At 43.7% G+C, this 25,609-nt stretch overlaps 1 protein-coding gene across 1 annotated transcript in view; it reads left to right on the top strand.

Moving 5' to 3' along the window:
• Positions 1 to 25,609, top strand: part of POLA1 (DNA polymerase alpha 1, catalytic subunit) — a 353,950-nt gene that overhangs the window by 127,156 nt on the left and 201,185 nt on the right. The window contains 6 exon segments of the mRNA XM_042458289.1: positions 818 to 875; positions 1,723 to 1,808; positions 14,095 to 14,300; positions 15,844 to 15,976; positions 17,284 to 17,415; positions 19,039 to 19,213. Coding sequence (XP_042314223.1) covers positions 818 to 875; positions 1,723 to 1,808; positions 14,095 to 14,300; positions 15,844 to 15,976; positions 17,284 to 17,415; positions 19,039 to 19,213 — 790 coding nt within the window.

Here is a 25,609-nt window from a genome sequence, read left to right as displayed (position 1 = left end):
TTTTTTCTGTTTCCAGAACATCTGGCGGTCATATCAAACAATTGAGAATAAAAAACTCAATTATTTCTATGAACCTTCTTATCTCAGCTCTCCAGCTATCAAAAGCTCAAAAAGTTTGTTCATTACAATGTTCCATTGTTTTAAGAACCAGTAATTCCAGCACAGTTGTTGTTGTTGTTGTGTCCTCCAAGTGTTCTGACTTACGGCTACCCTAAGGCGAATCTATTATGGAGTTTCTTGGCAAGATTTGTTCAGAGAGGCTCGCCATTGCCTTCCCCTGAGGCTGAGAGCATATGACATGCCCTAGGCACCGTGAGTTTCATGGCCGAGCGGGGGAATCAAATCCTGGGTCCCTAGTCCATAGTTCAGTTCTCAAACCACATGCTGACTCTTTCCATTGTTTTAATAACCAGTAATTCAAGCACAGTTACAGGTGTATTTAATTAGCCTTACTTCCATGTTTCACATATACTTGCCAGTAATAAATGACTGCTGGCTAGCTTGATCATAGACAATAAAAGTGTATTTGCAAGTGTTAATGGATTTCTTATTTTTGAGAAGTTCCTTTATGTTTTGTTTGTAGGCCTGCAGTGTACACTAAATCAAATGGTTAGAACAGTCTACTACAAGGAAAAAGTAGTTACTGAAAATGCTTGTAAGGCTGCTACTCTGTTCAAAACTCCTTTTGTCCAGGATTTGTAGTTACAGTATATTGGCTTATTTTGTAATCAGAAATCTGAGCTTATTTCCTGAATGATATGCTTTGCATATAGTATTTGGTAATGTATCCATAACAGTTCATCTCTTTTTCTTCCAGATTTTGATGCATACCAAGGAGATGGTAGAGAAGGAAGAAAACCCATTGTCATTGTACAGCAGCCCTAATTACAGTCTGTATTTGAGACTTACAAGTAAATTAATAACAGTGCAATTAAAGTTTAGTCACAGGCAGCAGCTGAGTGTTCTAATTTCTTTTCCTGGGACTGCTTTTTCCCAGTGCCCCTTATTTTTATGGACTTGATTTTTATATTTTATTTATTTTTTGGGATGTGTGTTCTTCCATTTACTGGGTACCAGTAGTTTAAAATATAATTGTTACTGTCTTTTTCTACATGAGTTATTATATGTAATACCAAACCATGTCTTGGCGTTATGACAGGAGCCAAGTACTGGTGTACTCCTTCCTTCCCTCATGGTCTAACTGTATTTGGTATGCACTTCCCCAGCAGGTTTTTGTGTAGGCCAAGCAGAAACCTCTTGACTATTCTTGTATACCATTTTTGGGGGGGGGGGAGTGTGTGCAAACCTTAGGTCTAGCAAACCTACTAATACATTCTTGTTAGGCAAGAATAGTGCCATTTATAAGGGGGGCAACTTGGGGAATGGATTTGTGATTGGTAATATAATATCTTCATTGTTGTTGTTCTTTCTGACTTGTGGCAACTTTAAGGTGAATCTTCACAGGGTTTTTTCTTGGAAAGTTGTTCAGAGGGGGGTTGTCTCTGCCTTTGTCTGAGGCTCAGAGGTGTGACTTCTCCAAGGTTTCCGTGGGTTTCAACAGCAGGCAGGATCTGACCCTGGTCTCCAGAACTGTAGTCCAACACTGAAATCACTACATCAGGATGGTTCCCTATATGATTTACATGCTAATATTATATGATGCATTTTCTATGGTTTTAATCTATTTAATGTCACTCCCATCTTGTGTAGATGAATCTGGAGTAATTTATGGTGATACAGACTCTATTATGTAAATACAAAACATTACCAACCGAGAAGTCTTTAAACTGGGGACAAGGTAAATGAATGTTAAACTTCGTAGCTTCAATATAATTATTGGCAAACAGTTTTTTTGGAGGAAGGGTGGTGTTTTTTATTTTTTAAAATGTTGTTTAAATACAACAATAAACAGTGACCTAGGCCTGTTACAGACAGCCAAAAAAAGCGCTTCGAGTCACAGTGGAGGTTGTGTGTTTCAATGATGCATGCGTCCTAGAGCTCAGAAGTCACACCAAAGCCACGCTCCATCCCTAAGGACTGGAGTGTGGCTTTGGTGTCGCTTCTGGACTCTTAGGACGCCGCATCATTGAAACACCATACCTCCACTGTGACTCGAAGCAGCTTTATTTTGGCTGTTTGTAACAGGCCATAGTTGCACTGCAAGTTTTAGAACTGACAAACCAATACTGAATTTTTATGCAAATGCTTCCTTCTTATATTACATTTAATAGTATATATACCATATTTCTTGATTTGTTACGCCCGCTTGCAGTGTATAGCTTTCTTGTCCATCCTCCTCTCTGTTAGGGATTCAGTATTTTATTACAGCTAGAGCTTTTAAAGCATGACCTCTAATTACTTTTCATAGGGATACTGTATTATTGGCAACAGGTAAGACATGTTTTAAGGTGGATATTTCTACATTCTTACAAGTACAGTGGGCCCTCAGTATCTGTTGACTTTCCATTTGCGGATTTGAACATCCGCGGACGGCAAGCCCACGCTGACCTGCACCACCGATAGGGACAATGGGGACAACCTGCACGCCCAATAGGACAATGGAAGTTCAGGTCATGCTTGCCCCCCTGCCCAACCTTTCCTTGCAGCAAACAGCATGAGCCACGAACCTCCTTCTCTTTTACATTTTTGTTTTTTAATCAAACAACAAAAAAGAGCTCCCCCCCCCCATCAAATCTTTTCATTAGAGGAGAAACCAAAATGAGCGCACTTTCCCTGAAAACCGGGTGAAAGAAGAGTGCTTGTTTTGGTTTTGACCATGCTCCTGCGTATTACCTGTCTCCTGCCATGCTGTGCAAGCAGAGGGAACATGGCCTCTTCAGCTGGCCTCCACCCCCCCCCTTCCCTCGAAACCATGAGGAAGAGGAGGAGGCTGGCAGTGGTGGTGCATCAGAGTCTGCAGCATTTCCTCCCAGGCCAGGGCTTGTCCACCTCAGCCCACTCTTGGGCAGCTCCATCTCCCCTCCCTCTGCCACCTTTTCCTCTTCAGTGGCACTCTGTGGGGGAAGAAAGAGTTCTTCTCTGCCAGTTCCCATGGTAGACGCATAGTCTGGTCCAGTGCTGTCAATTGAGCCCTGCCTCTGGCTAGTTTAGGGTGGCTACTGTCCTGGACTACAGCCATCGCAAGTCCAACAAACACTGATAAGGATTGTTTAACAAGAAGGAGCTAAAAGGCAGGCTACAGACCTTTCGGTTAGTCCACAAGAGCACACCAGTAACAAAGCCAAGGTCAGGATTCAGAGTCCTCAGAATCAGTTCAGTCCAAGGTCAGGGCGCCCGAAGGTAACATAGTCCAGTCCGTTCCAAAGTCAGGTTCAAGGCAAACAAGGTTGCGGGGAGGAAGGAGCCAATGCTGACAGTAATTACACGAGGATACTGCAATAAACTCTGGCACCGAGTACAGCGTCTCCCAGGTGGTTAAGTAGAGAGACTCTCTTCTCGGTGTCAGCTGAGGCTGTTTTGCCAATTGTCTCTCAGCATTCTCCTGGACCAGTGCACGCAAGCACTCTCAGCCCTTCGTTGCTTAAAGGAAGGCACCTCCAGGCTTGGCTCTTCCCCAGCAGTCACCACTAGGCTGCTGAGCCTCAAGGGAATCCCACCAGCACTAGGACTGGCTGAGCCTCCTCCTCTGGGGCTGGGGAGATCGCAGCTGGGATCTGGCAGAGCAGGATTAGCACCTGGTGTAGTGCAGTTCTGGGCACCACATTCAAAAGGACATTAAGAAACTGGAGCGTGTCCAGAGGAGGACGACTAAAATTGTGAAAGGTCTGGAAACCTGGCCTATGAGGATCGACTCAGGGAGCTGGATGTTAGCCTGGAGAGAGAAGGTAAGAGGTGATATGATAGCCCTGTTTAAATATTTGAAAGGCTGTCATATTGAGGAGGGAGCAAACTTGTTGTTCTGCTGCTCCAGGAACAGGACCTGGAACAATGGATGCAAGCACAGGAAAAGAGATTTCCCTCAACATTAGGAAGAACTTCCTGACAGTACGGGCTGTTCGACCGTGGACACACTCCCTCGGAGTGTAGTGGAGTCTCCTCTTGGAGGTTCTTTAAGCAGAGGCTGGATGGCCATCTGTTGGGGATGCTTTGATTGGATTTCCTGCATGGCAGGGGTTGGACTGGATGGCCCGTGCGGTCTCTTCCAACTCTATGATTCTGTGATTCTGTGATCGAGTTGGTCGTCATGAGGAGTTGCTCATTCCGATTTTCTTTGAGGTTGAGCCACGGCCTTCCTCAGCCAAGCGTCGGCTCAAATCCGACCGTAGGCTACATTGTGAGGCCACTGAATCCAAGGATGCCCCTGAAAAAAAGCAGAATCCTTTGTTGACGGGAACCAAACCTGCCTTCTACGCTTTGAAAAAAGCCTAGTGAGAAAAACAGAGAAAGAAACACAAGCATTCTCTTCTCATTCTGTAACGAGAAGGTTACCAGGTCAGAGACAACAACCGTATGTAAAGCTGCATTCATCTACCTCTCTCTAACTGGTCAAGACTCAGACTGATCAGTTCTCAAAGGCAGTGGTAGACTCTCATGAGTGAGATGGTCTCTCTGTCAAGGGCCCGCCTCTCCTCATCTGTCCACCAGTCTTTATCTCCCCGTGTTCAGGTGAGTGATCCACCTCAAGTATCTCAGCATACCACCGGACTATCAGTCCCAATCCGATTTCCCACCTTGGTACTGACTCTTGACACAAATTCGGTTACCGGTCATGGACCAGCAACGGAATCCGGCCCAAAGCACAAATGTGAGCTCACTATCTCCCCGGTGTCCCTTACCAGGCCAGGCAACTTGGGTTTTGCCCTGAGGACGGGCATTATACATGCCGGTTGAGCCTGAGTTTCTCTCTGGCCGCTACACCTCGTGAGCGGTCCCTCGAGCGGCCTTTGAGTCTCTCTATGGCATTCTGTATCGCCGTGGCCCTCCATCTTTGAGGCCTCTCCCATCTCTTCAAGTCATGTGGAACACAGAGCTCCCCCAGTTCCCTCCTGCCATGGATATGGTAGACAGCCCTTTGCTGGTGTGGCTTCCTCAGCTCTCTACGCTCGGGTTTCATTCGACTCCGACTCTTCCTCTACTTGAATCCCCTGTCGGTCTCCTTCCAAGCTCTTGTGGTCCCCCCCCACTAGTCCGCCTCTCTGATGGAACCCCCTCTCTGCAAAAGAGCGACGGAGTTCCTTGGTGGATAAGATCTGTCAAGTATCTGTTCGAACAAACCCTCATCACAACAACTGAGCCCTGGCCAGGCAGCTGTGGCATTTGGTTAGAGGCTATGAAGACCGGCTTTCAGATTATTCTGTGTTGTTTCACTGCCCTGTGTCGCTCTCGACTCATGTGGCGACCCTATGGATCGACATCTCCAGACCTCTGTCTTCCCCGCTCTGCTCTAATTCCTGCCACCCCCCTCCTTACTAGAGTCATCCCTCGGCATGTGGCCTTCGTCTCTTCCTACTTCCTCCACTTTTCCCAGCAGGTTTTGTTTTTCCAATGATCCTTCCTTCTCAGATGTCCAGAATTCCACAGCTGTAGTTCGTCCTGGCTTCCAGGGAGGGTCTGGCTGTTGACTATGGGTTTGGTCCTTTGGCGCCCGTGGGATCCTCAACCAATTTCTCAGCACCACACTTTAATGAATGATGTTCTTCCCATGCACGTTTCTTCAACTGTCCAGCTCCTCAACTCCATCCATGGTTCCGGAAAACTATGGCTTGTATGATTCTAACTTTGTGCGCTTAGTTGTAGTCGCTTGACATTGTAGAATGTTCTCGTTATTTCATAGCCACCCATCCATTCTTACTCTTCGATTTTGCCTGCTGCACAGTCGGCCCTTCTTACACAGATCTTCTTATACACGGATTAAGCTACACGGTTTGAAATGTTAAAAAAAAGTATAAATTTACCTTGGATTTTCACTTTTTTATAAGGGACCACCCATTTTGGCTAGTCATTATATGTATGCGGACTTGCGCAACATGGATTTGTTATACAGCGGGGATCTTCTTATCCGACACCTCCTGCCTCCTCGCCGGCACCACCCCGTCGCTGCCAGGGCTGCGCCTTCTGCCGGGCAGCCTTCCTCCGGGGTGTGGTTGTGGAGGTGCGATCTGCGCACCGCCCGGGTTAGTGCCGCCCGGACTGGGGAGCACCCGCCGCGGGACTCTTTGTGCCTCTTTGTCACTCTCTGGCTTTGGCGTTTGGCGGCAGTTTGTGCATGGGGCCTTTAAAGGGACAACTGGGGGGAAGCAAGGGAGGAACCCTCCAGGTGAGAGCGGCGGGTATCATAAAAACTCCGGGAAAACCGGACCCTCCTGACAATCCCCTCTGCCTCCTCGCCGGACCACCACCGTCGCGCCCGGGCTGCGCCTTATGCCGCGGCGGCATCCCCCGCGGGTGTCGGATGTGCACATCTGCGCACCGCCCCGTGATTGCCGCCCAACGGACTGGGAGCACCGCCTGCTGCTGAACTGCGCAGTTGCGCGCTTTTTATTGGGTTAGGGAGGCTTGGTGTTAGCCTGCACGAGAGATGCCTGGCGTGCTTACCTTGCTCTTCAAATGGTCCTCACAGAGGGCTGGGTGGGGAGGATGGGTGCTTGTGGATGCATGGGCCGGGAAGTAAGAGTGTCGGTAACATCACGCGAGCGGAGCTCCATTGACGGTAGTGTGGGGCAGGGGGAGGAAGTATGGCGGTGGGAGAAGGGACTTGCTTTCCAGGGGAAGGAGCGCTCGATGCCTCATAATCTATCTCTCCTTCTGTCCCCCTCCAACCAGGGGCCTGAGGGTCGCTCCAACCGTGCCACAACCCTGTCGCTTGCTCCCGTGAACGCCACGAATCGTAAACAAACACGACCCACATCCTCCACGATCTGTTGGCGCGGACCACATAGTGTGATCTGGCTTGCCTTACCGAGACTGGTTTGCGCCTGAAGGGACGCCTATGTGTGGTCGGCCCTGCCTGCGGGGTTTCGGGCAGACCAGCGCAAGGTTAGGTGGTCGGGGGTGTGTGGCCTTGATACATAGGAGGAACCCGTGTCCCTCACAGGACTCACATCCGAGAGACGTTCCTATCTCGAGTGTATTTACCTGACCCTAAAAGGCTAGAGGACCAGTCTAGGGATTCTGCTGGTGTTATCGGCCACCCGTGCATTAGCGGCTCTCCCTTTAACGAGCTGACACCAGCTGGTTCGCTGAGCTGATGTTGGGACGCCCAGGCTTCTAGTCTGGGTGACTTCAAATCTCCCTCACGGCCCGCTATGTTCCATCCGGTGCGGCTCAGGAATTCCTTGGGAAAACCATGGCGGGCCATGGGGCCTGTCCATCTGATACCAGGGTTCCTACGCATTGTTGCTGGTAATACTCTTGCTTTGGTCTTCTGTTGGGATGCTGCGAAATCCCTTGGGCGGAAAAATAGTTAATGTTTCCCCCTGTCATGGACGGACCACTTCCTGGTAGAGGTGAAAATCAGGCCTCTACCAGATCCCTCCGGGGGTGGTTGGACAATTAGGATGGCCACCCTCGGAAGGCTGTGGAAACCCAAAAGGTTTTCAAGAAGCCTTAGAGGGGTTAATGGTTGGACGGCTGACTGCGACTCTGTTGATTGCCCTCACCGGTATTTGGAATACCGGGCGGTCTTTCAAGGGCTATAACAGTTACGTCCCAAGCAGCCCTTAGGCCTGCTTCCAAATGTAAGCCCTGGTCTACGGAAGATCCCGGGCAAGGGAAGGGGGTACTGTTACGACGGCTAGAGACCGTTGCGGAAACACCTTTGCTTAGAGACAAGTCTCCTAGGACCAACTGTTAAAGGGACTACGGAGAGGCGATCCGGCAGCAAAGAAGGGAATTCAGTTCTATGGTGCTCGTATCGCGTCGCGGAGCCGCGTCCGGCCGAGTTGTTTCAGGTGGTCAGGGAGCTAACCCTCAGCTCCCCTCCCGCCCCGAACCAGATCCTTGACCCTTAAGCCTGCTGTGACTTATTTAACGACTTTTTTGCGGATTAAAACCTCTCGCATAAGCGAAGATCTGAAAGCCCATTTTAGCAGAACCTAGGGTTAGAGGTGCCAGCGCCTCCGTTGGCTCTATAAACTGGATCGTTTGAGTCGGGTGAGTACCGAGATGTGGACCAGATCTTGGAATAGAAAGTGTTCGGAAGACAAACTGCTCTCTCGCTCCTGTCCCTCTGGTTCGCGGCCCAGGGGGACGGCGGGGTATACAACCTGTTACAACGGAATAGGTTTAATACATCTTTTGAGGGATGGGCAATTTCCATCACAATTAAAATTGGCCATAGTAAAACCTATCCCTAAAAAAGCCCTCCCTCGACCCCCTGGTTTCCTAATAATTTCGGACTGTTTCCGCTGCTACCATTTTTTGGAAAGGTGATGAGAGGGCGGTTGCCCTCCAGCTTCAGGCGTGGTCTGGATGAACCGGATTATCGGATACATTCAAACTGGCTTCCGGGCGGGTTACAGGGTTGAGACGGCCATGGCGCCTGGTCGATGATCTCCGTCTGGGCACGACAGGGACGGGTAGCGTGTCCCTGTTGGTGCTCTTGGGACATCCTCCGCGGCTTCTATACCATAGCCATGGTATCCTTGGCGCAGGAACGCCTGCAGAGGTTGGGAATTGGGGGCACTGCGCCCAGTGGTTCCGGTCCTACTCATCTGGGAGGTCCCAGAGGTTCAGCTGGGAGACGTGTGCTCCGATGCGCGGTCTTAAAACTTGGGGGTCCCTCCAAGGAGCCATTCTGTATCCATGCTTATTTAACATTTACATGAACCCGCTGGGAGCGATCATTGGAGACATTGGGCGCGGGGTTATCCGTCACGTGATGACACCCAAGTTATTTTCTCTATGTCTCCGGACGATGCAGTGCACGGGGATGGGGTGGGTTATCTCCTCTTGGGCCTGTCTGGCGGTCAGTAATGGGCTGGATGAGGGAAAAACCGACTCCAAGTTGAATCCCAGAGAAACGGAGTGGTACTAGGATAGGTTCCCCTGGTCCAGGCATGGCGGTGGTTCCAACCTTCCTGAACGGGGTCACGCTCCCTTGTGGAGGACTCCGTTGCGCAGTCTGGGGTGCTTTTGATCGTCGCTCACCTGACTGTCAATAGCACCTGTATCAGCTTCGGCTTATTCGCCAGCTGCGCCCATACTGGCCCAGCGGGGACCTCGAAACTGTTTGTAAATTTGCTCTGGTACCTGAGACTGGATTTCTGCCATGTACTTACCATGGGGCAACCCTTATACAACCTCTGAAGCTGCAAATTGTGCAGAACATGGCAGCCAGGCTGGTCACTGGTGGTTTCAGGACACGCCATTTATAACACCGGTATTAGAGATCTACATGGACTTGCCCATTCGCTTCCGGGTTAAGGCGTTGGTAATTACCTATAAAGCCCTAAATGGCTTGGGCCCAGGATACCTAAAGGACCGCCTCTCCCCGTACAATCCGCCTCGCACCCTCAGAACGTCTGGGCAGCAATTACTGAAGGTGCCTGGGGCGAGATTATCCTCCACCACACGGAGGACATTTTCCACTGCTGCCCCAGCCCTTTGGAATACGCTGCCCACTGAGCTCCGCTCGACTACCACCCTGGCCCAATTCAGAAAGGACCTGAAAACCTTCCTGTTCCAACAGGCATTCCCCGAATAAAATCCTGTGGGCCTCCCTCCTCTTCCGTGGCCAAGAGGTTGGGCTATGGGGCTTTTTTGCTTGTTATTTTTATTGTGTAGATGGCTTTTGATACTTTGTATTTTAATGTTTTATGTATGAATGTTTTAACTTTGTTGTAAGCCGCCCTGATCTTAGGAAGGAGCGGGATAGAAATAAAAACTTTATTTATTATTATCTTGGAACCAAACCCCAGCGTATAACAAGGATCCACTGTAGTCCCCATTTCTATCAGTGTTTGATTCCAAATATGAGAATTCTTTTACTATTTCTATTTCTTCATTGTCGAAGTTGAATTTGTGAAGGTCATCAGTGGTCATTATTGTTGTTTTCTTTATGTTCAACATTAAGCCTGCCTTTGCACTTTCTTCTTTAATTTTCCTTAGTAGGTGTTCTAGGCCTATGAGGTTTTCTGCTAGTACTATGGTGTCATCTGCATATGCAGTTCATATTCTTTCCTCCTATTTTCAAATCAAAATATTCCAGTTGAACTGCTGCAATCCACATTGACAGAGTCAACTCTAGTGCTAACCAACATATGTCAACAGATATGGAAAACCAAATGATGGCCAACAGATTGGAAGCAATCAATATACATCCCCATCCACAAAAAGGGAGACACAAAAGACTGCAACAACTATAGGACCATAGCACTGATCTCCCACGCAAGCAAAATCATGCTCAAAATACTGCAACATAGACTCCAGCCATACATGGAGAGAGAAATCCCAGAGGTTCAAGCAGGATTCAGGACAGGAAGAGGCACTAGGGACCACATTGCAAATGTACATTGGCTAAAGGAGCACACCAGGGAATTCCAAAAGAAAATCAGCTGGAGCCCTGGTGGCGCAGTGGTTAAATGCCTGTACTGCAGCCATTTGCTCAAGACCACAAGGTTGCGAGTTCAAGACCAGCAAAAGGGCCCAAGCTCGACTCAGGCTTGCATCCTTCCGAGGTCGCTAAAATGAGTACCCAGACTGTTGGGGGCAAATTAGCTTACTTGCTATTTAGCTTACTTGCTGTTCACCGCTATGATCTTTGGAATAGCGGTATATAAATAAAATAAAAACAAACAAAAAAAAAAAACAAACAGCTTGCGCTTCAGATTATTCTCTCACTAAAATCCATCTTTTCGGTGGAACTCTTTCCTGAAGGACCCTACCTGGTGTATATAGTAGGCCCTTGGTATCCACTGGGGTTCGGTTCCAGGACTCCCTCAGATACCAAAATCTGTAGATGCTCAAGTCCAGGCCTCGGAGGTAGAGAGTAACTGCTGGACCTCTTACCCTTTCCCTCCACCACTCCCTTCTCCTTCTGTGTCATGTCTTTTTAGATTGTAAGCCCGAGGGCAGGGAACCGTCTAACTAAAAAGATTGTATGTACAGCGCTGTGTAAATTTACAGCGCTTCATAAATAAAGGTTAATAATAATAATAATAATTATTATGTACAGTGCCATAGTAGAATGATGTTCCTTATATAAAACAGCAAAATCAAGGTTCGCTTTTTGGATTATTTTTGTTCTGGAATATTTTCAAGACATAGGCGGTTGAATCTGTGGATGCAGAATCCATGGATATAGATAGCAACTGTATATTGTGAAGTACCCTGATTGTCATTCTTATTTAAATAAGAAAATGGGACTTTCTTTCTTTTAACTTGGTGTGATACTAACAATGACATTCTTCTCACTCTTTTTGTGGTTCAGAAGTTAGCAATTTGTACTTGAGGAAAATCAGTAACATGTGAAAGATAACCTAGGATGGCTTTCTTTTTATTTCTTTGTTACTTTCTCAGGGCAGATTCAATATTAAAGGGCTTGAGTTTGTACCACAAAGCATACCTTTTCTAAACAAGTAGTTGGTGTATGTAGTTAGATGTGGGCAATGTTGGAATCAATCTATTTGACACCTCTTTTCAGTTGGATCACCCTAAATTTGCATCCATCTAGGAAAGAAAGGCATGGCACCACTGCAGTTTCTCCAGGCAATGTGGCCTTGACAAATAATCTGTCTTCAACCACAGTTTAATTTATAAATTTTAAACTCACTTTGTGGGGTAGTCCTGATTTAAAAATTGTATGCCAGTTCTTTTTGTAGGAGAAATAGACTGATTGTGAGAATTTGTTCATTAGAGTTAACTTTTTCTTTATTTCATTTTTTTTTTTTTTGGTTGCTATTTTAAACATTGCAGTCTACATATTATTTGCCTTCTGGTGCACTACAGCAATACCTTATGATACCTTATGATGCCCATATGTGGCCATCAGTTCAGAGTGCTCAGCCACTCCTGCTGCGTTGTGTAAGTTCTAATGAAACTCAGAGGAACTGAAGCTAGCAACTGTTGATTGTAAACGGCGAGGGACTAAATTTAATGTCAATGAAGATAAAATTAAGTAAAATAAAGAATTACACATTTGGAAGTCAGCCAGTGGAAAATTGATGTAGTCTTACAATCTAAAATATTTTTATATTTTAAAATACACATGAGCCAACAAAAATAGATGAGCAGCAGTAGGCACACATACCTGTCCTGTATGTAGGCCAACATGAACCCTTCCTGATAGATTCCAGTTTTTCTTTTTGAGTTTATTTGTGCTGGGTCAATGGATGTAGGAGTCCAGCAGCATTAGCTCATTCTAGGATAGCTAAAATATTCCTAATAGGAATATTCCAGATAAGCTTTACTGCATAATCTAAGATAGTCACTGACTAAATCCTATTTTATTTAAGCCATTTTCATTTGCAGAGGAACAGAAAGAAGAGATTCAAGATAATTGGGAATCAGGTTCTCAGCTCATTAAGGTTTCTGTGGGAGCATTATTCATTGCTGATGCCTCTCTTGACACATCCAAATTAGCAGCTGGCTCAATACCCTTAAATTTATTTCTAAACATAATTTATGATTGAAGCCTTGGGACACTGAGATCTTTTTAAATCTGCAAATACAGCTGTAATTTCAGCCTGAGATAAATAGTTGTAAAGGTGGCAAATAAACATTTGTGAAGACTGTTGCTGTTGTGTGCCTTCTAGTCTTTTCTCATTTATGATGACATTAAGATGAACCATCATGGGGTTTTCTTGGCAAGATTTGTTCAGGGAGGGTTTACTTATGTTTTCCTCTGAACCTGAAGTAGTGTGACTTGCCCAAGGTCACCTAATGATTTTTCATGGCTGAACGGGGATTTTGAACCCTGGTCTCCAGAGTCATAGTCCAACACTCATACCACTACACTATGCAAGCTCATAAAGGCTGTACCTTGCCATTTCCCCCCAGCTTATCTGACAGCTCTTTTGGTCTTCTTGGGCCCTAGAAGGTGTTTGTTACTGAGGTGGTGAAGCTTTCCTCTAGCGCACGTAGGTAGGGTTAAGTCAATTGCTTTGCCAAAGAAGGATCTATTATCCCTGACTGCGTATTGATTTTATTGACTCAGTTGGGCTGGATTGGAGGTCTCTAACAGCACAAGTATGTTAGTTTTAGGTCTCTGTTTTCTCTTCCCACCCTCCCATTCATCAATGCTTCCTACTACAGTAGTGCTTTAAAAAGATGGTTTCCAAACTGCCCAACTTAGTCTGCACAGTATTACAAGAGTTTGAACTTTGGTTTTGAAGGTGGCTTCTTGAAATTAACCTTAGATAATGCTCATTCTGGGTCTGGATAATATAACAAACTGTGATTAATGAAAACCAGACATGAAGGCTTCCATACTTCAGCCACATGGAAGGGGAAGGGGGAAGCATGTGAGCCCAAGGTTGCTGTAACTTGTGTAAACTGTGTACTTCATGCTAAACCATAGTTTAGTATGACCTGCCAATATGACCTAACTGCATGTAAAGCTTTATGATTTGCTTATCTCCCATGCACCAAGAGACTTTTATTGGGGTGTATGTTTTATTTTTTATAACATTTATATGTTTTTAAATAATTTATATTTTTAATTGTGACAATTCTAAGTGTTTTAAAAGTGCATGGGTAGGTTGCATGGGCAGAGGGGGAGAACTGCATGGGAGAAAGGCAGCAAATATATAGATATATAAGTGTGTCATGAACTTTTTTGTGGTGGGAACGTAACATAGGGCCCGACCAGACAGGCCAAAATAAAGCTGCTTCGGGTCACATTGGAGATATGCTGTTTAAATGACACATGCCTCTTAAGAGGCCAGAAGCTGCACCAAAGCTGCGCTCCAGTCCTTAGGACTGGACCATGGCTTTAGCATGGCTTCCGGTCTCTTAGAACGCATACATCATTTAAATAGCAAAGTGGCCCAAAGCAGCGTTATTTTGGGCTGTCTATTTGGCCCCCTTATAACATATTAATTATAGTCCCAGGGGCTGCCTCATTGTTTTTGCAGCCCATATTTCTCTCCATTGATTAAATAGAGGCTTTCATTTTCATTGATGATATATTTACAGATAAAAAGTGAAGTGAACAAGCTGTACAAGCTGTTGGAGATTGATATTGATGGAATCTTTAAGTCCCTCTTACTACTAAAAAAGAAGAAATATGCTGCTCTGGTTGTAGAGCCAACAGGAGATGGAAAATACATTACCAAGCAAGAACTCAAAGGACTGGATATAGTCCGAAGAGATTGGTGTGATCTTGCAAAAGAAACTGGAAAGTATGTAGTTGCGTTTAGCTTTTTCTTCAACCTTGTTGAATAGATTGCTTTTTGTTTGTTTGTACAATGTTGGCAAAGAGAACAAATGTTTTCTCCCAAAGACTGTGATCCTAAGTCCATAATAATCATGTTAAACTATGTACTTAAACATAGTTTCCAAACAAGCCAGGATTCATAAACAGACCAGGTTTAAAGCTGACCTCCAGTAATGCCTTACAATTACTGATAAACTTACCTTGGATCATTGTGTAAGTATAAATAATGTTTCACAAAAGGATATTCTTATTGATTGAACAACTGTTTATCGGTGGTCAGACTATAGTTGATGTAAATGCTTCCCCTGAAAATAACAGGAATGCAAATGTGTTGAGTTGTTAGAGAAGTAAATGAAATGTCAAAAGAGTGTTTTAATGGTCTATTTTTAATTTAATTTTTTTGCTATTAGCCACAGTTCATATAAAATATATGAAGAGAGCTTTTGTGAAGAAAAGGCAGGGGATTGTATTCAGGGAGAAAGAATACTAAATCAAATGTAGCCATGGATTCAGAATAATCTCTAACAAGCAGCATTTTATCTAACCTTAACACCTATTAGCATATGTTATTTCCCGATTTGGAATTCTCCTGGTTTTTTTAATTAGTCTTAATTTTACCTTTATTTACAATGGTCTCATAAAACTGATGAATTAAAAATAGTTTATATAGCATCCTTTAATCCGGGATAGGCAAATTCAGGGTCCTGGGCTATTTACTGTATAGACTCATGTATAAGTCTAGAAATTTTAGTCAAAAAATTGACCCAAAAAACCTGGGTCGACTTATCTATGGGTCAGTGTAAGCACTGTAGTTTAACTCTATATCAAAAAGGGAGCCATGCTTTGGTGAAAGGTGAGAGCTTAATCTCTTCTCAGAGCACCTAAAAGAAGCATCAATCCCCTCTACTATTCTCATCCAGCCAGCCTTTAGTATGAGAAGAAACAGTTATGCCTATCAAAATTTTTAAAGATCTTTTAGCATCATTTTCCTTTGGTTCATCCTTTACATCCTTTGTTACATGACACTGAGTTTTACCCTCGACTTATCCTTGGGTCATATCAAAATCTATAACTTTGGCCCCAAAACCTGCCCTCGACTTATACATGAGGTTGACCTGTAAAGTATAAGGTAATTTCCACTCATGCCTTAATCATGACAGAATTAAATAGTGGATATTTTTTTTAAAATCTGGCATATTGGGGAGGGGGATCATTAAGAATATGGAAATACTTAATGAGAAAATTGATCTTATATTGATCTCATAAGATGCCTGGCTAGCTTAACGACTACAATGATTGGTTAGTAACCTTGACTCCATGAATCTCTTGAAAATACTGGTGGTACTGACCATCTCTTCAGAATTATTTTGTTTCCACTTCTGGGTCTCAGCACAGTATTTTGGAAATATTCCATCTTTAATTTCAGAGCAACATAAAGACGTAAGTACATGTGTGTTCTGAAAATTCCTTAAAGATTTGTTATCTTATGTGCTTAACTTTTCTAACAGTTACATAATTAGCCAGATACTTTCTGACCAATCCCGAGACATGATTGTCGAAAATATACAAAGGAGGTTAATTCAGATTGGAGAAAATGTAGTAAATGGCAGTGTTCCAATAAAGCAATTTGAAATCAACAAGGTAAATAGTGTTATTTATTACTGTTATACCAGTTTCTGTCTGAATTTATTGGGACTTTCTACTTACTTCCATTTCTTGTGTACATAGAAGCTTATCTTTTAGCAACTGCATTTTGTTCAGTTTGAATGGGGACTGTATCCTAAATGTTTGGAGCAAAAACAGATTGCCTGAGTTTGAATGGGGACTTCTGCTTTCATCAGCACATTTCTCTTCTCTGTGACAGTTCTTCATGAAGCCTCCAGCTGCTCTTTCACTGTGGTTCCTAGCATGTTGGAGGGAAGACTAATTATCTTTGGAGGTGGGATGGGGGCACTCCAATGACTGTGTGACTCCACCCACCAAACTTTCCCTGTATTTCTTATTTTACAGAGTTTTGATACCTCCAGCTGAAGCAATGCATGTTAGGTGCATTATACAAGCTTCTTTGAATTCCAGTGGTCTGCTCTAGTTGAGTGACATTTTACACTACATGAACAGAGCAATTGGATTTCCTTTCACACTCACAGTGAGGACATGGCATTGCTGCTAAGCACATGGAAGCAAGTTTAGCAGATTAAAACATTAAGAAAAGCCATGCTGGGTCAAATGAAAGGGTATCTAATCCAGCATAATACTAGCATGCAAAATCACCAAATTCGACTGAATGATAGAAATTTTAGGATATAGAAAAGAAACTACTATGCAGAGAGGATAGCTAAACTATGGAACTAGCTTCATTGGGATATGGCAGTGGATATGGGCTCAGGATATGGAAGGAGCATAAACCTGTCAATGGTCATTAATCATCATGGCTGCATAGCATCTCTGGGATTATAGGCACCAGTTTCTGGGGAAATAACAGCAGGAGGAGCTTCTGTCTTGGTCCTGTTTGGCAGTGTTTCATAGGTATCTGGTTAATTACTGTGAGAAACAGGATGCCAAACTCCATGAACATCTGATGTAATCCAGTAGTATTGTGCTTACATCCTTCATTTTTCTCATAATCGTGGAATGGCAACGTCTTAATGTTTGAGAAAGTGCCTCTATGTGGATTTAATGAACTGTTATCTGAGCCGAGATGAGTTTGTCCTTTGGCTTCTTGACATCCATCGAAATCTCATGCAACCGAGAAAGATGTGTACAAATACAACCAGATTTACCATTTTACAAATCAGTGTATGAAAAGCCATGGATGTACAACTTAATATGTATGCTGTTTCAAATGTTAGTAAATGATAATATTTTTTTTAGAACATCGCTTTTATCTTTGTAATGTTGCAGTAACTTATAAAGCAGTTAACTCCAATATTTTCTTCACTGATCTGTAGGCATTGACAAAGGATCCCCAAGATTATCCAGACAAAAAGAGTCTTCCTCATGTGCATGTTGCTCTGTGGATAAACTCTCAAGAGGGTAGAAAACTGAAAGCTGGAGATACTGTATCTTATGTTATCTGCCAGGTAAAAAAATTCTGATTCATTTTGTCTAAATAATATCCTTTGTTTCTTCCCCCTTAACAATAAACATAAAGCAGTACTGTACTGTTTATTGGCATAATAATTCTCGATAAATCATGCTGGAGATTTAGTGTGTTCACAGTACTAACATATATGGTGTTTTATTCTGGAATAAAACAAGAGAATAATAATAATAATAATAATAATAATAATAATAGTTTATTTTTACCCCGCTTTTCCAATGTGATCAAAGCGGCATACAGAATATCAATAAAATACATTACAATCCATAAAACCAATACACAGGATTAAAAAGAACAATACTCAGCCAGCTGAGTGGAGGAATCCAAAAACATTACAAGAGTCGTGCCAGGTGGAGGGCGAAAACCATATGATCAACAGTCATGGGGGGAAAGCTTGGGAAAAGAAGAAGGTCTTAAGATTCTTCTTAAAAAGATCCAAATAAGTGGTGGAGCAGAGCTCATCAGGGAGATTATTCCATATTCTTGGGGCCAAGATGGAGAAGGCCCGTTGTGAGGTCCTCACATAACGTACATTTGGGACCTCCAGCAAATTTTTCCCTGCCAACCTGAGTGTGCGGGGCAGATTATATGGGGAGAGGCAGTCCTCCAAGTACCCTGGGCCCAAGCCATTTAGGGCTTTATAGGTAATAACCAACACCTTGTATTGAGCCTGGAAGCAAACAGGCAGCCAATGAAAATCTTTTAAGATAGGTGTTATATGGTCTGACCTGGAACCTCCAGTGACCAATCTAGCTGCCATATTTTGCACTAATTGAAGCTTCTGGGTTTGGTACAAGGGTTGCCCCATGTAGAGCGCATTGCAGAAGTCCAATCGAGAGGTTACCAGAGCATGTACTACAGTTTCAAGGTCCCTCCGGTCCAGATAGGGGCGCAGTTGGCGTATCAGCCGAAGCTGATAACAAGCGCTCCTGACCATCGCATCCACCTGAGATGACAGGTGGAGCGACGAGTCCAGGAGCACACCCAAACTGCGAACTGAGTGCTTCAAGGGGAGCGTGACCCCATTCAGGACAGGATGGCAAATCTCACTACCTGGACTCGGGGAACCTATCACAAGTACTTCCGTTTTCTCTGGATTCAGACTGAGTTTGTTTTCCCTCATCCAGCCCATTACCGACTCCAAGCAGGCATCCAGAGGAGAGATGCCATCCCTAGTCACTGCATCAGTCGGAGACACAGAGAAGCAGATCTGGGTGTCGTGTACTGATAACACCGCGCCCTGTGTCTCCGGATGATCTCTCCCAGCGGTTTCATGTAAATGTTGAATAGCATGGGGGACAGAATGGCTCCTTGAGGGACACCAGATGTAAGTGCCCTCTTATCGGAGCACACGTCCCCCAGCTGCACCATCTGGAATCTGCCCAAGAGGTAGGAACGGAACCACTGGAGCGCAGCGCCCCCGATACCCAACTCCCTCAGGCGTTCCAGAAGGATACCATGGTCAATGACATCGAAAGCTGCTGAGATGTCCAAAAGCACTAACAGGGACACGCTTCCCCTATCCATGCTCAGACGGAGATCATAGAAAGTTTCCATTACTCACATCAGGGTGTTCACCTGTCGTCTTTATCTTTTTGTGTAGGATGGATCAAATCTAAGTGCCAGCCAGAGAGCATATGCTCCAGAACAATTGAAAAAACAAGAAAATCTTGCCATTGATACTCAGTACTATCTGTCACAACAGATTCATCCGGTAGTGGCTCGTATTTGTGAACCCATAGATGGAATTGACTCTGTTCTTATTGCAGCATGGCTTGGTAAGTTGTTGCAGCCTGACATTTATTTCCTAGTTACTTTTGAGTAACTATTGGTTTGTTTGTTTTTTAACATTCAGGCAGCCTCCAGACTTGTCTCCCTTAAACCATTATCAGAATATACTTCCCAAACTCATGAAGGGTATGACTAGGAAAAATGAAGAAGAAAGAGGTCTAGTGTACATCTCTTTCATTTTCTAGTGGACTGTGGATGCATTTGGCTCAGCCTGGCAGTTGTGCATGAGGTTCTAGAATAAGAGGGCTTGCAGAAAGATCTGAAAAAGAGGTAGGGAAAATGTGGCCTGCAGTGGCATGTGATCCTCAGAACATTTTTTCAGGCCCCTTAGAGTGCCCACAAAACCTTATTGTATTTTAAAAAACAGTGAAAAGTCAGAAGGAACTAAAATTTTCTCTGGAATAGTGAGATGAGTGGCCTCCCCTCATCCTCCACTGATTTTGAAAAGCATTTGAAAAAAACCTCAGAATAAGTTAGGTGGAGGTGATGATGCTGGTGGCATGAAAAATCTAAATAAACTTTCAGTCACTTCTGGGACCAAATTCCAGCTGAAAATCTGTCAGTATGGTCCACCCAAGAGGCAAAAATTGGCCTCTGGTGTAGTAGTCCATTACTGCTATAATAGTTATACAGTGAGCCCTTGTTATCTGCTGGGGTTTGGTGCCAGGGCCTCCCATGGATACCAAAATCTGTGGATGCTCAAGTTCCATTAAATACAATGGCATATTAAGATGGTGTCCCTTATATAAAATGGCAAAATCAAGGTTTGTTATTTGGAATGTATGTTTTTTGTTGTTTTTTAAAATAGTTTCAATCCATGGATGCTTAAATCCATGGATAAAGAATCCCTGGATATGGAGGGCCAACTGTAACTGAAACTCCAGGTTGCTTTTCCTGTTATGTTAAGCAGAAGGTGGAAAGAGTTTTTGGTGTGTGTGTGTGTGTGTGTGTGTGTGTGTGTGTGTGTTAGTGTGTGTGTTAAGCAGAGTTAAAGTTACCATTGTAATATTGCTGTGAGATTCTGTTATTCATGGTGATTACCAGTATGTTGTTTTACTTTCTTAAATTAATTATTTGTTAAATGAGTATTCCAGTGGTGCTCAAGATGGCTAACAGTAAAATATGAAACTAAATTCTAAGCACAATTGTTTTGGTTGTGAACCATATGCAGCATTGTAGTTTTTTTTCACAAAAGGGACGAACTGTTCTATTCCATAAAATTTAGGGTGCAAAATATGTTATTATTCTGTTTACTAGGAATTGGGGTCTTGGTTCAGGTTTGGAGGAGAAGTTATGAGTAATAGTAACAAATAGTAATATCAGAGCATTGTTTGAACCAAGCCTACTGGGCTAGAATTCACTGTTTCAAGAAGACAGAATCATCTTTCCATTTTAAGTATTTGTTTATATTGGGTGGTTTTCAGACTTAATCCTTCATTTGTTTGGATTTAAGATCTCAGAAGCCCTGGCCAACTTGTCCAACAGTCAGGAATTATGGGAGTCGAAGTCCAACACATCTAGAGGATCATAGATTGTGAATCAATGCTTTATGTAAACAAAAAATGGTCCTACTTCTCTTTATTCATATTCTTCAAGAAAAATGTGGTCCTAGCTTGTAGGCCCTTTGAAAGTAAGCTATGTTAAACAGTATGTCTTATATTGGCCTGAAACACATAGGCCAAAAGCACCAGCTTTGAATCAATCCTGGATTGGGCCAAAGCTGCTCTGCAGCTGCCTAAAGTGGCTTGGGGACACCAGCAAAAGGAGTGCAAAGAAAGCTCTCCTTGCAAGCAGCCTGTTTGAGACCGCTGTGACAGCCAGCCTTGGGACCGTGCCATCTGGTTGCCACAGTCCCACACTGAACAGAAAGCAACCGGGGCTGGAGTGACCAGAGGCCACTCCAAGCTGCCGGTCCGCTTGACCCCCATGTTACAGGGAGAGGGAGAGGTGTACAAGTAAAACTGTCACTTTTGTGGATGAAGTCTCCCATGAAAAGCATTGATAGAACTGCAGCATTGTATTCAGTTTGTTCAATTTTGTGTCACTGAATAAAGTACACTTCCTATACTCGTGAATAAAGTACACTTCCCATAAAGTCATTACTAGCTTGAAGGAGGAGGGGAAAGAATATTATTGTTTTACTGATGAATTCCTTTTTTTTCGTATTGCAGGCTGAGTCCTCTTTATCTGGAATTCCAGAATCTGAAATATTCTAAAAACTAAAACATTTTTCATAGATGGCTGAGATAGGGACACCTTTGCTTTCTGATGGTTCAGTGTATACAAACTTTGTTTCATGCACAAAATATTAAAAATATTGTATAAAATTACTTTCAGGCTATGTGCATAATCTGTATATAAAACTTAAATGAATGTTGTGTTTAGAATTGGGTCCCATTTGCAAGACATTTCATTAAGTACATACATGCTAATACTATTATTCCAAAAAAACCCAAAATCCAAAACACTTCTGGTCCCAAACATTTTGGATAAGGGACATTCAGCCTGTATCAGGAATGTAGTTTGACCCAGCTTCTTAAACAAAGATGCATATCAGATGTTCTAGGAGTTTGTCTGGATGTTTCCTTTTCCTATATGTTGTTTTAGCAGTCAGTTAATTTTTCCTGTTGTAGTGGTGGTGGTGTGCCTTCAAGTCATTTCTGACTTATGTTAACGAGAACCTATCATGAGGCTTTCTTGGCAATATTTGTTCAGAGATGGTTTGTCCTTGCCTTCTTCTGAGACTTAGAGAGTGATTGGCTGAAGACCACCCAATGGGTTTCCATGCCCAAGCAGGGATTTGAACCCTCATCTCCAGAGTTCTAGTCCAATATTCAAATCACTACACCAAGCCGGCTCTCCCATTCTGTATTGAGTTGCATCATTTCATAGGAGTTTCCATAGTTTTAGTTGTGGTTTGTCAATATGGAACATTCTTTGCAACAGAGAGGAGCAGAATCTTATTAGTAGATAAACTGCCCTTCTGCCACAAGGAAAAGGCAGATTTGTTGTTTTCAGTTGTCGAAGTGGTTATTTTATTTTGGAATGTTATTTTCCATTTAGAATTTATGTCATCTAAGCCCAATATTGACAAATCAAGATAGCTTTTTGAAACTGTTTACCATTTTTAAAATTTATGTTCATCTTATAAATGGTAAGCTGTAGCTTTGTGTTTTAGCCAAACCAGCCTATTATATATATAAAAAATGTAGGGGCATAACAGTAAACTGTAGTTTAATGCAGGGGTCAGCAACCTCCAGCGTCCCACGGAGGCCTGCCGACTTGCCCCTGGCTGCTGTTGCCGCCGCCGCCCGTCACGGCTTTTCGCCGCTCTGGGCCATTTTGGGCGAAAAATGGCGGCGCCCAAAGCGGCCTCTGGGGCTATGGGCGCCACCATTTTGCCGCCAAAAATGGCGGCGCCCAGAGCGGCAAAAAGCCGCGACGGGCGGCAGTGGCGGCGGGCCTCTTGGAGGCCAGCTGCCGTCTCTGGGGCCCTCCAGGAGGGCTCCGAGGGCGGCAGGGGGCCTCTGGGGGGCCCTCTGCCGTCACTGGGGCCCTCCAGGAGGGCTCCGAGGGCGACAGGGGGCCTCTGGGGGGCCCTTTGCTGTCGCTGGGGCCCTCCAGGAGGGCTCTGAGGGCGGCAGGGGGCCTCTGGGGGGCCCTTTGCCATCGCTGGGGCCCTCCATGAGGGCTCTGATGGTGGCAGGGGGCCTCTGGGAGGCCCAGTTCCGTCACTGTGGCCCTCCAGGGGGTCCTCCAGTGCTGGCGGCCCCCCACCAGCTTTTTTGCCGGTCTCTGACGGGGCCTGGGGCCCCATCAGGGGCCAGCAAAGATGGGCAGGCCTGGCCCCCAGACGGTGGAAGCTCCACCCCCGGCATGCGGCCCCGCCCCGGAGGGTGGAAGCTCCACCCCCGGCATGCGGCCCCACCCCGGAGGGTGGAAGCTCCACCTCCGGCACGTGGCCCCGCCCCGGAGGGTTGAAGCTCCACCCCCGGCTTCGGCCTCCCAGTCGCCTGAGGGACAGCAACCCGGCCCCCGGCTCAAAAAGGTTGCCTACCCCTGGTTTAATGTAAAAGTGGAGATGGTGTGGCTTCCATATGTTTCACTGTAATTCCTGTTAAACCTTGCAAGCAAATCTAATGATGTCAGACAACATCTGGAGGGACATACAGGTCCAAAACACACTGCAGTAATAATCCAGTTTAAGACCACTTTAATTAACCTGGTTTAGTGCTAGGGAATCCTGGGAATTGTAGTTTATTGTGGCACAACAGCTCTCTGACAGAGAAGACTAAATGTCTCACATAACTACAGTTCCCAAAATGCCTTCGTGGTGAGTCAGGGCAGTTAAAGTGGTCTCAAGTGGTCTGCAGTGTGTTTTGGACTACAGTCTCCATGTTTGAGTTTAGCTTCTCCCTGGAAGAATCTGGAAGCTTTTCCTTCAAATCCTCAGCTTTCTGCGTTGTTTGAACCTGCACAAACTATTGTTAATCTTAATCTGTCTATATTTTAGGAGCAGCTATATTTGTGGACTACTATGTATATGGATTATATGTCAGTATCAGTTTTGAATACTAGAACTGTGATAAAATATTTTTTTCTGAAGGTGCCAGTTTGGTAACATTCAGTCTAAAGAATGAAATTGTAGAGCGATCCATGGTTTTCTACTTGCTTTCATTCTCTACTATAAAAATAACACTGTGGAAAGCATCAGTGGTGGCAGGAAGACTTAATCCTTGTATAGAATGGGTGGGAATGAGGTTGCCCTCCACATTGTGCTGGCTAGGGCTTCTGAAAGCTGCAGTCCAACAGTGTCTGGAGGGCCACACAATTCCCACTCCTCCTGTACATCTGCAGTCTAGCTTAAAGCAGCTGTCTTTGAAAAAAAGACATTTTTCTTTTCTCATCTGGCATTTAAAGATAAATCAAGTGAGCATTTTAGAGTAAGGTTAGACTCCCAGGCTTTATTTTGATTTCTGCCGGAGGCATAAGTTGTCACTGATCCTATAATAAATAGAGTTTGTTACCACTTAGTGTTCCATGTGTTAGGGGGGAAAGCCTCAACTGATCGTACTAATGTTAATGATCTTTGAATATTAAACAAATACAACCTAATATATATTTCATTAAAGTTAGACTGAAATATGTGCAGCTTTTAAATATATTACTTAAAAATGCCTGGCTAATGTAGAAAGTTCAAAGTATTTAACTTCTGTAGACTCAGTAATCAGAATTCAGTAGAAGTGCTTACTAAACTGGGCATTAAAGTAAAATTGTTTTTGTAAAGAGATTCAGATTAGAAGCCTCTAGGTGGCAGCACTAGACACTATTTCCCCTTGATTTTTGGAAAACTTCCATGAATTAAGCTGCAAGGTGATTAATTTTGAAAGTTGCATAGATCTCACATAAATCTGGAGAAGGGGTCTGCAGCTGACCCCTGTTTTTTGGGAGTGCTTTGTATATTAAAACAACTGGTTTTAGTACATCTAGCCCTGCCAACTGAATTTCTTCTTTTACTAGGACATATTTAGGTAGGGAAAAATTGCTGTGATGCTTCAAATACAGTACATATGTTGCAATTAATACTATTATTATTATTATTATTATTATTATTATTATTATTATATAATAGCTGCAACTTGGCATTTTCTCCAAGCTCAAATGAAAAGTTTATTAGGTTGACATTGCTGTTAATATAATGTAATGGCTTTTAAAATGCTGTGTGTGAGAGAGATAGGCACACAGAAACAGACTTCTTGTGTCTCTACATACTTTGAGGAATAATAACTTTTTAATTATAACAACCAATGAGAAAATAAATTAATCCAATTTGCTGAGGTTCTTACATAAACAAGAAAGATTAATTTGGTACAAACAAGATTATGGAGCACCCCCACCCCATGCAAAGATTTTAAGTGAACTGCTAACTAGTTTATATTATTAAAAAATGGTGCTGCAAAAGTTTGTAGTTTAATGCTCAAGAGTGGATTAATTGACCTAAACAATATGTCTTTGAAACAGAATGCAAAGCTATTAATCTAGGTAATTATTTAAAATTAGTACCATACTGTGACATCACTGAATCAGGACCATAATTGGTTGTAGGAATTTTAGACAAAATGATTATTAATGCTAAACTGAAACCTTTTATAAATTGCTCTTGGTGGAATCCCACTGAAATTCTGAGAGCTCTGATACAAGAGTCTATCTAAACTTCTCATTGTTGGAAACAGAAGACTTAACTATTCTGTGTATTATTAAGCAGCCACTATTTGCTTTTTGAGTTATAATACTATTAAATAATGTAAAAGCATAGTAATCGTATACTGTAGTTTAGTAAAATAGTTTTGCAAGTAAGAGTTAGTTAAGTCTGTTAAAAACAA

This window comes from Sceloporus undulatus, chromosome 3 (assembly GCF_019175285.1).
Source record: "Sceloporus undulatus isolate JIND9_A2432 ecotype Alabama chromosome 3, SceUnd_v1.1, whole genome shotgun sequence".
Lineage (NCBI taxonomy): Eukaryota > Metazoa > Chordata > Lepidosauria > Squamata > Phrynosomatidae > Sceloporus > Sceloporus undulatus.
This window is presented reverse-complemented; position numbering and strand designations above follow the sequence as displayed.